Source organism: Protopterus annectens, chromosome 2.part1, assembly GCF_019279795.1.
Source record: "Protopterus annectens isolate FY-2018-M chromosome 2.part1, PAN1.0, whole genome shotgun sequence".
Classification (NCBI taxonomy): Eukaryota; Metazoa; Chordata; order Ceratodontiformes; family Protopteridae; genus Protopterus; species Protopterus annectens.
In genome coordinates, this window is record NC_056729.1 from 497934545 (window position 1) to 497949666 (window position 15122).

Below are 15122 nucleotides of genomic sequence, written 5' to 3' on the forward strand. Positions count from 1 at the left end.
TAGAATGGGCTACAATTAAAATGCAGTTAAGAGGATTATTTATTCAAAAAGCTACTTATTATAAAAAAGTGCAAAATAAGTCTCAATTAGATTTAGAAACTAAAATTCAAGTATTGGATCAAGATCTGATGAGGAACTATAATAAACAGACAGAAACTGAGTTATTTAGGTGTCAGAAAGAACTGTTTCTACTTCATAATAGAAAACTGTCACTTTATGAACAAAGAAATTTAGTAAAATATGCAAATCATATTCAAACCCCTTCGAAAGCTTTAGCTCGTATTATCAACCAGACGAAATCAACACGGTTAATTTCTGAAATACATTATAACAATACTACATATACTGACAAGGCAGATATCATGAAGACCTTTGAAAAAAATTTTAATCAGATTTACGGAGAGCAGCAGACACTCTTGCAAGATAAAGAAAGAAAAGATTTTCTACAGAAAATCACTTTCCCTAATATTGATAAGGATTTCCATAGAAATTTAATTAAACCGGTTGAAGTCGAGGAGGTGTTAGAGACAATCAAGAAATTAAAGCCTCATAAAGCCCCAGGGCCGGATGGTTTGACATCAGAATTTTACAAATCCTTTAGTGAGATTTTGAGCAATGTATTGGCACAGACTTTTAATTATATTATGCGGAATGGAATTAATGATCCTCATTTTAATGCTTCAAGGACAGTTCTCATATTGAAGGAGAATGGTGATCTCAAAAATCCTGATAATTACAGGCCCATATCTCTTTTGAATATCGACATGAAAATCATGACATCTATTCTGGCGAGTAGACTGAAAAAGGTAATAAACTTAATTATATCAGAGGAACAGGCGGGTTTATGGATGGGAGACAGACCACGGACAATACCTTAACGCTTCATACCTTAATCTCTTATGCGAAACACAAAAACCTGAATTTGTATGCCCTAATAATTGATGCTCAGAAGGCATTTGATAGGGTTAATTTGGTTTATTTATTTGACATATTACCATATTTTAATATACCCCAGGAATTTGTTTCAACGTTAAGAATACTATACAATAATGCATATACAAATTTATTTATAAATCACGAATGCTCGAATAGGATACAAATCAAAAATGGTACCCATCAGGGCTGCCCATTATCTCCCATCTTATTTAATCTGTACTTGGAGCCCTTATTTTTACACCTTAAGCAAAATGTATTCTATAATTCTCCAGTTCTGTATGGGATAAAGGTTGGGTTGGCTGCCTTCGCAGATGATTTAAACATATATTGTACCACACCTGTTTCTGATACTGAAAAAATATTTGCTGCAATAAGAATCTTTGAGAGAATCTCCAACTACAAGCTAAACTTTAAAAAATCTAAAATATTTCCGTTAAAGACACCCACACCTTTTTCAATGCTACCATTGATAGGACAAGTAATGATGGAAGAAAGGATAAAATATCTGGGGGTTGCATTCTCCACTGAAAATAGGGATTTTTTTTTTATAAACAATGTAAAATCAACTGCAGATCAAATAACATTGGATCTAGAGAGATGGACTAAGTTGAAGTTACCACTGATGGCAAGAGCAGCAATTATAAGAATGAATGTTCTTCCCAGAATGTTATATATTTTTAGAGCTGCACAACTCAGAATTACGAAAACATTTTTTAAACTGTTTCATATAGGATTGGGGAGATTTCTGTGGGAACCCAGGAAGACGAGAATATCATATGAAAAATTGATGGTTCCAAAAAATAAGGGGGGGCTGGAGTTACCGGATTTTGAAATTTACTATTTAGTGATTCAAGCCAATAGGATCTTAAAGATGTCATACTTTGATAGTAGTAGTAGAAAATGGACACCCAAATGGGTGCTCCTAATGTATAAGTATATAAGTGAAGTGGGGGTCAATGTTAAAGCTTTACCCTTTCTAAATGATCGAACAGTGAGTAAATATAAGTTGATGGAACACATAAAGAGCTATGTAACGGCAATTCAAACTCTTTTTGCTTCCTTAAACTTATTAAAATATATGATGGTATTCCAACCGTTTCATGGGAACCCTAACTTAACAATTGGTAGTCAACTGATAGATTTAAAGAAATTCCCCTTAATTAAGGAATTAACTGTACTTGATTTATATCCTTTTCTAGGGGTAGTAGTACATGATATTCTAAAAGCAATGGAACTTTCTATTTCCTATTTAATCATAGTAAGACAGTTGAAGGACTTGGCAATAAACTATTTTAATAACTTTGAAATGAAAGAGGAGGACTTAATCACTTCTCGTAATCTGTGGGAAGCCCTGTTGCAGGATAGAAAATATATAACCGCAGCATATAAATTGATAAAAGAGAGGAAGTACAACAAACACATTCTTTTATCGAGTTACTGGAGGGAGAAATTGATATTGTCAGATGACAATAAGATATTGGAGGCATTCAGTACAACATTAAAGTCTGTATCCCTGCATAAATTGATTTTTACACAGTTGATGATTTTCAACAACGCATATTATACTCGTCTCACTCTTCACAAATTTGATCCGAAGAATTCACCTAAATGCCCACATTGCTTAGATCAAACAGCAGATTTGCTTCACATGTTCTGGAGTTGCAAGTGTATTTATAAATTGTGGAATTCACTCAAGTTACAGTTACAAAAAATGGGCTACCAAAACTCAACACTCTCTTGGGAGTTTATGATTCTTCATATTCCCCCGGAGAATCTAGGAAAATCAAAAAGGATCATAATTATGAATATTTGTTTATTAATGAAATTATATATAGCCAAAAATTGGTTGAACCCAGACCAGACATCGTGGGGAAATTTCAGATTGATGGCTATACAACATATCTTAGTGCATAAACTCTTAATAAGCGACCATAAGAAAAATATCAACAATATAAAAATATGGGAGCAAATTTTCAATATTGTGTTGGCGTAGAGGTGCCTATCCACTTTTTCTCGGGACTTAGAGTACAATGTAAAATCAATCTTAGATTAGATATAAGAGGTAGAGACAATACAGTTCGTTGGCTTGATTTGTTATTGTGGGTTTTCTTTTTTTTTTTTTCTTTCTCTCTTTTTTTTGATTATTAGTACTGTACTTATGACCAATATATGAGATTGACATATAATGTGAAGTTAACCTATGGAAGCATTTTGTAAATATTGTACATAGTGTGTGAATTTGTAATATGGTTGTGAAAAACAATAAAAAATGTTTATTGAAAAAAAAAAAAGGAAATGCTTAGACATAGTAAGCCTTGCCTCGTCTATTATGCCTCCCAAAAACGCAGTTACTAGAAAATGTAAATCAGTCAAACCAACTTTATTAGGAGTAACGAAGACAGTAACAGAGATAAAACAAATGGAACTGGGATCTTTGAAAAAGGGTAGGAGCAAATTACATACAAAAAATGGGAAATGTGGGATTAATACATGCAGAGGAAGAACGAGGTTTAAAAGAAGTCAGGAGGATTTCAATGAGCTATGTAATGGTTAACTGACAGTGACAGGATATATTAAAAGTGATGTGTATAATGTTTGCTGCTACTGTTGTGTTGGCACAGTTTGTAAGGTATAATTTTTTCAACTGAGATTGTGTTATGGTTTATTTTCATTTATTTAAATGTAAGATTGCTTATGTCATATAAGAAAATTTAATAAAGATGCTTTTTGTTTAAAAACAACAAATATACTGTTAAGAAAGCACAGGGAGAGACCTTGCCAATAAAACAGTTTCCGTTGTTCCAAAAGAAATGCTTTAGTAATTGAAAGAAACCAAGGTCACAAACCAGGAACTGTTGGGAGATCACATTGATCAAGAAGAAATGTAGTACTAAAGTGAATTTAGTGATTAAGTGGGAAAAGTGTAAAGCATCAGTCCCACTTGATGTAATTTGCACTCTGAACTGTGCTCCTGCAAGAAGTGATGGCTGAAATGTCTGGAAATGTGTTGACTGTGTTAAATTGCCAGGATAACTGTAAAAGATACTACTATATTAGTATTATGATGATTGTTCTTGAGGACTGCACTGGACTGAAGAAGCAACTGTAAATTAAACATTTTTTGTTTTTATATTTGAACAAATGCTTCTTGATATAAATTGCATTTTATTTTGTAATGAGCTTAACTTAGTGCCTTACAATATGCTAGTAGAGTTATTTTAAATGCAGGATAGGTGGGAGGGGGGTTATCAATAATTGTTGAATATGCTTGTGATTTTGTAAAAAAAATATTCTTTCTTAGTTGCAGTGTATTCAGACTTTACACTGTATGTAATAGGATAAAAAACTTGGGGAATGAGCAATTTAATATACCATTGTGATATTTTGCAGTTGGGGGATGTAAATGTGCATTGATCATGTGTTTAGACTTAAAAGATAATAAACTTCATCTGTTTTGTAGAGGTGGATATCTGGATTCATGTTTTTAGTTTATGTATAATCACAAGTAAAAAGACAAATCAAGAGACAATAATTAAAACATTAAAATGGTAATTATTTATTGCATTTGCAGTGTAATTGACTGGGTTTTTCCATTAACACCAGCATTTGGCTAGAAATAAACACCCTGCAGTCAAACAGTTGAGAGGTCTGCAGAATGTGTTCTGTTACTGTTTCTGTGGATATTTAAGATACTGTACAATTAACTTTAAAGGGGGTATTGGGAAGCAGTTCAGTGAGGGTAAATAATTATGAAATGAAGTTTGAAACAGTAGGAAGTGGATAGTTATACAAGCAGCTGTCTCCTGAGCAGCCTTAGTGATTTAATGCATAAAATATGACAATGCACATTTTAGCCTTTTTCTTTAAGGTTTTCTTTAAGGACAGCTAGTGAACATTTTTCTTAAGGTTAAAAATTTTTTACTGAAAAGGATGGTGGTAGTTTTCCACATCTGGGAGGGAATTGAGATAAGGTATGAATAAAGAGTAATCTGAGAAGTGAGAACACAAGGTCTAACATGCATAGTATTAGCATGGTTGACTAACTTTAAAACGGCCTATACCTGTGGATGCAGCCATCATTTTGAAGCAACTGTTCCTATTTGGAGGAATAGGTTTCCTTTCTGGAAAATGTATATAGTTTTATATAGGTTTTTATGCTGTTGAGAGCTGAAAGGGGTGGGATGATTTTGAAAATATTTGTATTTTGTTTCTTGCATGTTTTTATTGAAGTGAAACATTTAAGAAAATGTGCCATAAATTTGGACAAAGATGAGAGTAAACAACTACATGCAAGTTCATTCTGCCAAACATTAGTGTGCATATGTATTCTGCAAAATGGAAATGTGTTCCGAAGAGCTGCCATATCCAGTATGTTGAATAGTAGATATCAAAGTGGCTCTTCTCTCAATAGAAGCATGGAATGTAAGTGGCCTTGCAATATAGACAGATTATTGAATTATATTACGAATTGTATGGTACAAATAGAATTACTAGAGCTGCTTTTGGATAAAAATGAGCATGTGAATTTGACAAAGGATTTCAGGTTTGCTCATTCAGTAGAATATCAGGAACAAAGGAAAAGGGGAGTAACGGTAATTGCAGGAGGTGCCTTGATTGAATAGAAAAAGGACATTAATGACAGATTTTAGATAGCAAAGGATCACTGGCTGGGGAGGAAGATTATACTGTTATCCATTTATATTCCACATAAAACTACATTTGTGGAGGTTAGGAGAATATTGAAAGAAATAGTAACTTTGAGCAGGGAATATTTATGCGTGCAGAATGGAACCTGATTTGCAGTAGCATACCTTTATCAGGGAGACCTAGAAAGGAAATTTTAAAAAGAGAGCGTAGCTTTCTGAAGAATTGGAATATTTCTCATGGAGGATGTGAACTCACTAGCAGAATCTCAAAATTTACTTCCTGCTCCCCAAGATACAATAATAAGGCTAGTTTGGATAGAAATTATATCTCACAGGAGCATGTATATTTAATTGAAAGCTTTGAGACCCATCCAATTTGACTTGTCCAATCACCCAGCAATAATTTCTAAGATAATTCTGGGTGGTGACTATAAGAATAAGACAGTTGTGCTTTCATACTTATTTGTTAAAAAGGGAAATTTAAGGAATGGGTACTGGATATGATTCAATAATTTTTGGGGATGATGGAGATTGCAATTCAAGAGTTATTAGAAAAGATAGAATTTACGTCAGAATGAATAGTTAATGAGTAGATGAACTGGAAATGAATTTAAAGGCATGGTAGAAAGAGAGAAGGATATGGAAATGAAGTTATAAAGTTTTATTTAAAGGGACTGACAAGTGGAATTTCTATAAGCAAAAAGAGAAGCAAGTGCAGAGTGCAAAAGGAAGAGTATTTGGACAATGTGCATTAGATGAGAGGTTGTTAAACAACTTGTCTTCTGATAACTCTAGGGTATAAAACATTTAGCAAAACGGTTTAGGCAACAAAGTAGAAAAAGGTATAGCCAAACCTAATGAGCCTGTGATAAGAACAAATATAGAGCTGTTGTAGAGGTCATTTGAGATATTTTAGAAATGTTACATAAATTTTAAAGGTGTGTATACAAATTTGTAAATCCACTCTATGTTCACATACATTTTTAATATAGACTCCCTTTGAAGGTTTTTTTTTTTTTTTTTACAATTGGTTGTGGCTATTTTGTATATATGGCTTTGTGTGGATTTACAAGTTTGTTTATATACCTTTAAAATGTGTGTAGGCTCAGAGGAAAGGAAGTGATGTCATTGTACTAGTTTCATTTAAATTTTAATGAAACAAGAGGCAGTGAATATGTTGGTACCTTTAGTCTTATGTATAGTTCAAGTGTATTTTTTATCAGTTGAAGTAGTGCTAACTTATGGTTAAAGAACTGACTAAATTAATTTGGGAGGAGAAGACATCAAGAGACAAGTGGACTATATTGATTCTCCCCATAGAACAATGTTGTTTAGGGTCACTTGATTTGAAGGGAGTACTTTAAGGCTGAGCAGTTAAGGCTCATAATGGATTTGCCTCATTTACACCAACCCAGTCTTGAGCATGTCAAATCTAGGAATTGCTGAAATTTTATAACTCATCCTCAGTTTTTCCCTCCCATCAACTGGCTGTTAATGTTGCCCCAGTGCAGGTTACTTTCAGCTTATAATATAGCTGTTCTTTCCTCACTGGACCTGCTTATTCCTATTTGTATTTTGCTCTGTTCATCTTAAACCACATGACCCATGTGTTCTGACATGGAGCTGTGTGCTCTGAGGAGACAAGGGCAAACGCATTTGCACAAGTGGAGACGCACGGGCTGCTTTGATATCAGGCTTAAACTTAATGAACATTATGCGGTTTATCAGGCAGATATCTCCTTGAAGATGGCAACATTCCTAAATCTTTTTGACTGGCTGTGCTCTTTCAAGAGGTTGACAGCCTGAGCAGTTTGGCTTCTCTTTCTACACAGAACATGTTCCTCTAATAGAATGCAATCTAACTACTCATTTTTTCACAGCTAAGCTGGCTTCATCGCAGACTGTGTTGTCTTCCATGACAAGCTCAACATTTGCAGCACTTGTGTGCGTAGCTTCCATCTTGGATTTGGTGACTTTCAAGAAATTGTTACCTGTGGCCTGTATCCTTGCCCAGCAAGACTTTTTACCTGTCTTGATGTGCTTCGGCCAGCAATTTACCTTTGCTGTGTTAAGTGTTTAGGTTCTCCCATATGGTTTAAAGGAGGTTTTGATGCTTCATTTCTAAAGAATCATAACTTGTATCTTGGCAATTTGCCAAATTACCTCCTCATCTCTTACTTTTCACTTTTTGGTAAAGTTATTGAGAAGGTTGTTTAATTGCAGCTTGAGTCTGTGCTATGGGAATACTGCTTTTATGATCCATTTCAGTTTGGTTTCTGCACAATATGCAGTTGTGAGGTGACCCTTACATGCATCCTTGGTACTGCCTAATGGTAAGAGATGAGTAGTAGTATTCTGTTTTGGTTTTCCTTTATCTCTCTAATTAGCATTTAACAATGTAGATGTAATTTATTTACACATGCTTGCATTTATTGACTGAGTAACGTACTAATCCATCTGGACCATTTTCATGCTCAGCCCAGGGTTTACAACCAAAAACATCTTTGGGAGTGGGGCAAACATCTAGACTTTTATAGACAACAAACAGTACTGAAAGTATATACATTGAGTAACTCATGACTGATGGAAATAAAGCAAGAATTGCATTAACATCATTCTTCTTGATCAATTTCAGACTTAACATGGAGATAGTTTGCCTCCTACCTCCCAGGATGTGTCCAACAGATTGTTTCAGGGACAAGTTCATCCTTGGTTTTTCATGTCACAGCTGTAGTTCCTCGGGGTTCAGTAGCAGGCATTCTGACATACTCTCTGCTTATGCTGCAATTGGGTGAGGGCATTAGAGGTAGTGAGCGAGAGTGAGAGAAAGAGGTCATCTGTGTCATTACTAAGCAGATGATGCTCCATTTTTCCTCTAAGTATGCAACTGTTGCGGATTAGTTAGGTGAGGCTCTGAAATGCATACATAATTGGATGGCTTTTAATCATCTCTGGCATAACATGACCAGGGCTGTTGCCATGGGTACTTATACCAACCTGAAGAATGCCACTTGTCCAACCATTAACCCTGTTGTGATTTACAGTAGTAATAGATTGGTGTTTGTGAAGAAGTTAAAATCTTAGTGTGATTGTTGAAGAGCGACTGACACTTGGGGATCAGATGCTGTCTGTTGTAAGAATCTGCTCTTTCCACCTTTGTAACCTTTCTTGCATCAAATTCCTTCTGTCTCCTGAAGACCTGTTGGTGGTGATGCATACCATGGTACCTTGTCATCTTGACTACTTCATGTCCCTTTAGCAGGGGCCGCTGGACATTGGATTTGCTTGTTTGCAGATGTTTTGGAATTCTGCAGTACAGTTACCTATAGGCACTTCATGTTACCCTCATATTACCAATTTATGTACAGTCTGCACTGGCTTCCTATTAAATCCTGTACCACCAGTGAAGTCTACCTGTTTGTTTATTGTTTGATGATCTGTGTCACTCATATCTCAAGTATCCTTTGATCCCCTAGGATCCCTATGCGTCAACTTTGGGCCTAGCATTCCTCTTCTTTGGTGGTGGTAGGAGGTACATAAGGCATGTTCAGAGACTTCTTGCATTAGGGCCTTTTATCATCAGATTCCTCACATTTGGATCCTCTTTCCAGTGGCTGAGAGAATCCCCCACATTATTTCAAAAGCTCCTTGAAAAAATATTTAATTTTCTTTTTCTGTGATGTACATTTATTTTTATGTATTTTTTAGTTATTAAACTTTAATTTGAACTTGTATGTTTGAATAATAAATTCAGTGTCATTGAAGAAAAAAGTACCATACTTTGCAGCAAATTGACGAGACTTGCTTGCACTACTGAGGCTATTTGGAAGAGATTTAGTTTGCTAAAAGTCCTGGAATTTTTTTTTTTAAGTATCCTTTTAACTTCTGAGGGCTGCTGTTCCTGGCATTTGACAAAGCAGTAAAATGTTTGCTGTATAGTAATAGAATATCTGTTAATGGCTGCCACAAAACAGTAAGCATTTATGGAGATTCGTCAGTGTGGCTTTGTATATCTACCTTAAATCTTTACTTCTGAAGTTTATTTGGAAAAGTTATGTTGACTCTCTGCTGATCATACCTTATGTGGATAGCAGTCCATTGGTATAGTAGAGGAAAGGGATGGTAGTTGAGAAATAGGTGCATTGCAGTGATTGACACTGGAATACTAAAGTGTTTTTGATCTGGATAATATCTTTCATGTGGAATGCATTATCAATACTGTAATTTCAGCACTGCTATTTTTCTTATTTACAGGCTATAATGCTTCTTATGAGGGTGCCTTGTCATGTGAACCTTGCCCTCAGGGGTCATTTTCCAAGTAAGTGCAAAGTAGTAATAATAATAATGATAAAAACAATAATAACTTTGCAAATAGTTTTTCACCTGTATGAGATTTCTTACAGACCTGTTTATCATTTGTATATAGTTCTTTAGCTTTAGTTTTTCCAGTGAACCATTCAATGTTATTTTTTCATTAATTTGTGTTATGCTTGTTTGTTATATATTTGTTCATCATAAAGATCACTGATGTAAGAATTCCTACTATGATCAGGAAATTTTCTGTAGATTGGGATCTTTTTTAAATAGCTGGATGTTTGTAGGGACACATGTTTGTAGTCTTAAGCTGCAGATGTGTGCTTTAGTGTAACACATGCCTTTCTCAGTTCTTATTTGCCACCTGAAATTAATGATTGATGTACTTAAGCGTTGCTGTGTGTTTTGCCATCCTAGGCTTTAGCTTCTGCAATGCTAAGTACAACTTTTCTGTTGTTAAGTGCTTAGGTTCTCCCATATGGTTTAAAGGAGGTTTTGATGCTTCATTTCTAAAGAATCATAACTTGTATCTTGGCAATTTGCCAAATTACCTCTTCATCTCTTATTTTTCACTTTTTGGAAAAGTTATTGAGAAGGTTGTTTAATTGCAGCTCGAGTCTGTGCTATGGGAACACTGTTTTTATGATGCATTTTGGTTTGTTTTATGCATAATATGCAGTTGTGAGGTGACCCTTACATGCATCCTTTGTACTGTCTAATGGTAAGAGATGAGTAGTAGTATTCTGTTTTGGTTTTCCTTGATCTCTCTTGTTAGCATTTAACAATGTAGATGTAATTTATTTACACATGCTCACATTTATTGACTGAGTGTAACGTACTAATCCACCTGGACCATTTTCAGGCTCAGCCCAGAGTTTGCAACCAAAAACATCTTTGGGAGTGGGGAAAACATATCTAGACTTTTATAGACAACAAACAGTACTGAAAGTTATACATTGAGTAACTCATGACTAACTGAAATAAAGCAAGAATTGCATTATCATTCTTCTTGATCAGTTTCAGACTTAACATGGAGATAGTTTGCCTCCTACCTCCCAGGATGTGTCCAACAGATTGTTACAGGGACAAGTTCATCCTTGGTTTTTCATGTCACAGCTGTAGTTCCTCGGGGTTCAGTCGTAGCAGGTATTCTGGATCGCACTCCCTGCTTATGCTGCAATTGGGTGAGGGCATTAGAGGTAGTGAGCGAGAGACAGAGTGAGAGAAAGAGGTCATCTGTGTCATTACTAAGCAGATGATACTCCATTTTTCCTCTGAGTATGTAACTTTTGCGGGTTAGTTAGTTGAGTTCCTGGAAATGCATACATAATTGGATGGTTTTAATCATCTCTGGCATAACATGACCCAGGGCTGTTGCCATGGGTACTCATACCAACCTGAAGAATGCCACTTGTCCAACCATTACCCCAGCAGTTGTGATTTGTGTAGTACAGATTGGTGTTTGTGAAGAAGTTAAAATCTAGTGTGATTGTTGAAGAGCCTAACCTGACACTTTGGGATCAGGTGCTTTGTCTGTTGTAAGAATCTGCTCTTTCCACCTTTGTAACCTTTCTTGCATCAAATGCCTTCTGTCTCCTGAAGACCTGTTGGTGGTGATGTATACCTATGGAGTACTTTGTCATTGCTTAATTACTTCATGTCCCTTTAGGAGTGGCACAGCTGGACATTGGATTTGCTTGTTTGCAGATGTTTTGGAATTCTTGCAGTAAAGAAGTTACCTATAGGCAATCTTCATGTTACCTCGGCTCATATTCCTAATTTATGGTACAGTCTGCACTGTGGCTTCCTATTAAATCCTGTACCACCAGTGAAGTCTACCTGTTTATTTATTGTTTGATGATCTGTGTCACGCATATCTCAAGTATCCTTTGATCCCCTAGGATCCCTATGCGTCAACTTTTGGGCCTAGCATTCGACCTCTTCTTTGGTGGTGGTATGGAGGTCTATAAGGCATTTTCAGAGACTTCTTTGCATTAGAGCCTTTATCATCAGATTCCTCACATTTGGATCCTCTTCCAGTGGCTGAGAGAATCCTGCTAGCAGTTATTTAAAAATCTCCTTGAAAAAATATTTAATTTTCTTTTTCTGTATGATGTATATTTATTTTTATGTATGTTTTAGTTATTAAACTTTAATTTTAACTTATTTTATATTTTGAATAGTAAATTCAGTGTCATTGAAGAGAAAAGTGCCATACTTTGCAGCAAATTGACTAGACTTGCTTACACTACTAAGGCTATTTGGAAGAGATTTAGTTTGCTAAAAAGTCCTGGAAGTTTTTTTGCAGTATCCTTTTAACTTCTGAGGGCTACTGTTCCTGGCATTTGAGCAAAAAGCAGTAAAATGTTTGCTGTATAGTAATAGAATATCTGTTACATTAAGCTGCCTACAAAACAGTAAGCATTTATACCAGATACGTCAGTGTGGCTTTGTATATCTACCTAAATCTTTTACTCTGAAGTTTATTTGGAAAAGTTATGTTGACTCTCTTGCTGATCATACCTTTTATGTGGATAGCAGTCCATTGAGTATAGTAGGAGGGAAAGGGATGGTAGTTGAGAAATAGATGCCTTGCAGTGATTGACATTGGAATACTAAAGTGTTTTTGATCTGGATAATAACATCTTTCATGTGGAATGCATGCATTATCAATGCCTGTAATTTTTCAGCACTGCTATTTCTTTCTTTATTTCATAGGCTATTATAAGCGCTTCTTATGAGGGTGCCTTGTCATGTGAACCATGCCCTCAGGGTCATTTTCTTCCAAGTAAGTGCAAAGTAGTAATAGTATTAATAATGATGACAAAACAATAATAACTTTGCAAATAGTTTTTCACCTGTATCAGATTTCTTACAAAGGGCCTGTTTTATCATTTTGAGATAGTTCTTTAGCTTTAGTTTTCCAGTGAACCATTCAATGTTATTTTCATATTAATTTGTGTTCTTGCTTGTTTGTTATATATATTTGTTCATCATAAAGATCAAAGGGATCTTAAGAATTCGTATTTCATGGGATCAGGACATTTTCTGTAGATTGGGAACTTTTTTAAATAGCTGGATGTTCTTAGGGACACATGTTTGTAGTCTTAAGTTAAAGATGTTTGCTTTAGTGTAACACATGCCTTTCTTAGTTCTAATTTGCCACCTGAAATGAATGATTTATGTACGTAAGCTTTGCTATTTGTTTTGCCATCCTAGGCTTTATTTTCTGCAATGCTAAGTACAACTTTTCTGTTGTCAGTCTTGATTCTATAGGGATTACGTGTGCATGGTTTTGTGAATACTGATAATGTCCAAAGAAAACATTACCAGCAGATGCCTTTTAATTCCTCTAGAAGGCTACCCAGTGTGTATAATTTAGATGTTAATCATGATTCTGATATACACAAATAATGTGGTGCACTTAAAGAAAGCTTTATCTAGAAGAGCAATGAATGTAACTTTTTAGAACATGCATTAGTTTCCGTCACTTCTTTTTGTCCAATTTATGTTGCTCCTTTAGTTAGCAAATTTCTTAATCTGCCAGAATGCTTGGTTTGGGTGGGGGGGAGGATAAGGTAGTCCGCTGTATATAGATGTACAGAGCCAGAATCTTGTGCTTCATAAGGTTGGGTTGGGTTTCAGTAACTGAGAACGCAGATCTGTTATAGTGAATGCAAAAAAAAGCTCTCCTCTGGTTTTTGGTGTCAAGATTCTCTCCCTCATGCTTACAGGCTGAAGTTTGTTCCAAGGACCTTGTTTAACCCTAACACCTCACTCAATCACTCATTTTAGAGGGTGGTCCCTACCACTTTACTGCTTCCATGGGCAAGGGGTGTGACTTCTGTTGAAGCAGCAGAGAAAGAGGTTGCTTCATTTCCTGTTACAGTAGTAAAATGATGACATTTGATGATGAAATCTTCCAGGTGAAGAAGAACCGTTCTACCCCTGGACATCATTCTCCAGCCATCTAGTGAAATCTGAAATTAGTCTTTCTTTAGCTGAAGCTTCAGGGTCTTTTTTTCCCCAAAACAAGAAACATTAAATTATCATTTATGACATAGACAATCATACATTTATATAAATGAAAACAAACCATATTGCCAGCTTTATTCGCCAGCATTATACATCACTTACATCTCCAGTGGTTAGTCAAACATTACATAGCTCATTCAAATCCTGCATTTTTTTTAATCTCATTCCTCCTTCAAAACATTATTCTGTATGCATTGTTTCCAAAATTCCAATTTTTCTGTGTAATTTGCTCCTACCCTTTTCTAAATATCCCACTTCCTTTTTTGTTTTATCTCTGTTACTGTATTCACTATTTCTGCTACAGTTGATTTACACTTTGATTTCCATTTTCTAGTCATTGCTTTTTTGGTGGCCACCATAATTAGATGCAGCAAGGCTTTACTATGTCTAGGCAATTCTGATTCTGTATCACAGCTCAAAAAATTTCCTTAGTTACACCAATTTGCTCAACCTTTATATCAGATAGAGTAGTCTGTGTGGAATTTTTAAAGTATGTCAACTCATTACAGTTCCAAAAAACATGTTTCCAGTTACTTGTTTCTTCCACATTACACCTCTAACATTTGCAGTCGACCCAAGGAAGAATTCTTTGTAGTCTTTGTAGTCTACTTAGGATGTAAAGATACCTATACAAACTCTTCCAAACTCTTCCAAGCAACTATCCTAAATCTTCTAGACTTGTTGCATATTTCAGAGCAGACATAAATCCCCCATTGTTTCTTTGCGAACTGCTTATCTTATCCAGTCTCTCTCCCCAATCCTTTCTAGCCTTCTCTGATTGATTATTGTAGTTATCATGCAGAAACTTAGCAGAGAAAGCCAGTGGAACTAAATTTCTGGTTAATTTCAGTAACTGGCTAGTAAGTGCACTGCCTGGATGCCAGGGAAAAAGAAATACAGAGCACCTGAAGGAAAATCAGATGCAAAAGGTGATGAAGAAACACAGACTGTGAAAAGTACTGCAGCTGTTCACCAAAAGCAGTGCACGTTCCAGGCATGGCTTCTAGTAACCTAGAGGAAAGTGTAAGGCAACTGCATACAGACCTGACTAAATTAAATTAAACACTGATGGAGTGTATCAACCCAAACAATAAAAGGCTGGGAAAAATGGAAAGTGCTTTAAACAGATATTTAGATCAGGTGATAAAACAGTAACACTCAGAGAAAAGTGCTAAGGCAACGTAAGCAGAT

General features: G+C 35.5%; 1 protein-coding gene across 1 annotated transcript in view; it reads left to right on the forward strand.

Annotated features, from left to right (window-relative positions):
- LOC122794856 (latent-transforming growth factor beta-binding protein 2-like) overlaps positions 1 to 15122 on the forward strand; it is a gene marked incomplete in the record, with an annotated part of 523235 nt that overhangs the window by 48584 nt on the left and 459529 nt on the right. The window contains 1 exon segment of the mRNA XM_044063459.1: positions 9837 to 9900. Coding sequence (XP_043919394.1) covers positions 9837 to 9900 — 64 coding nt within the window.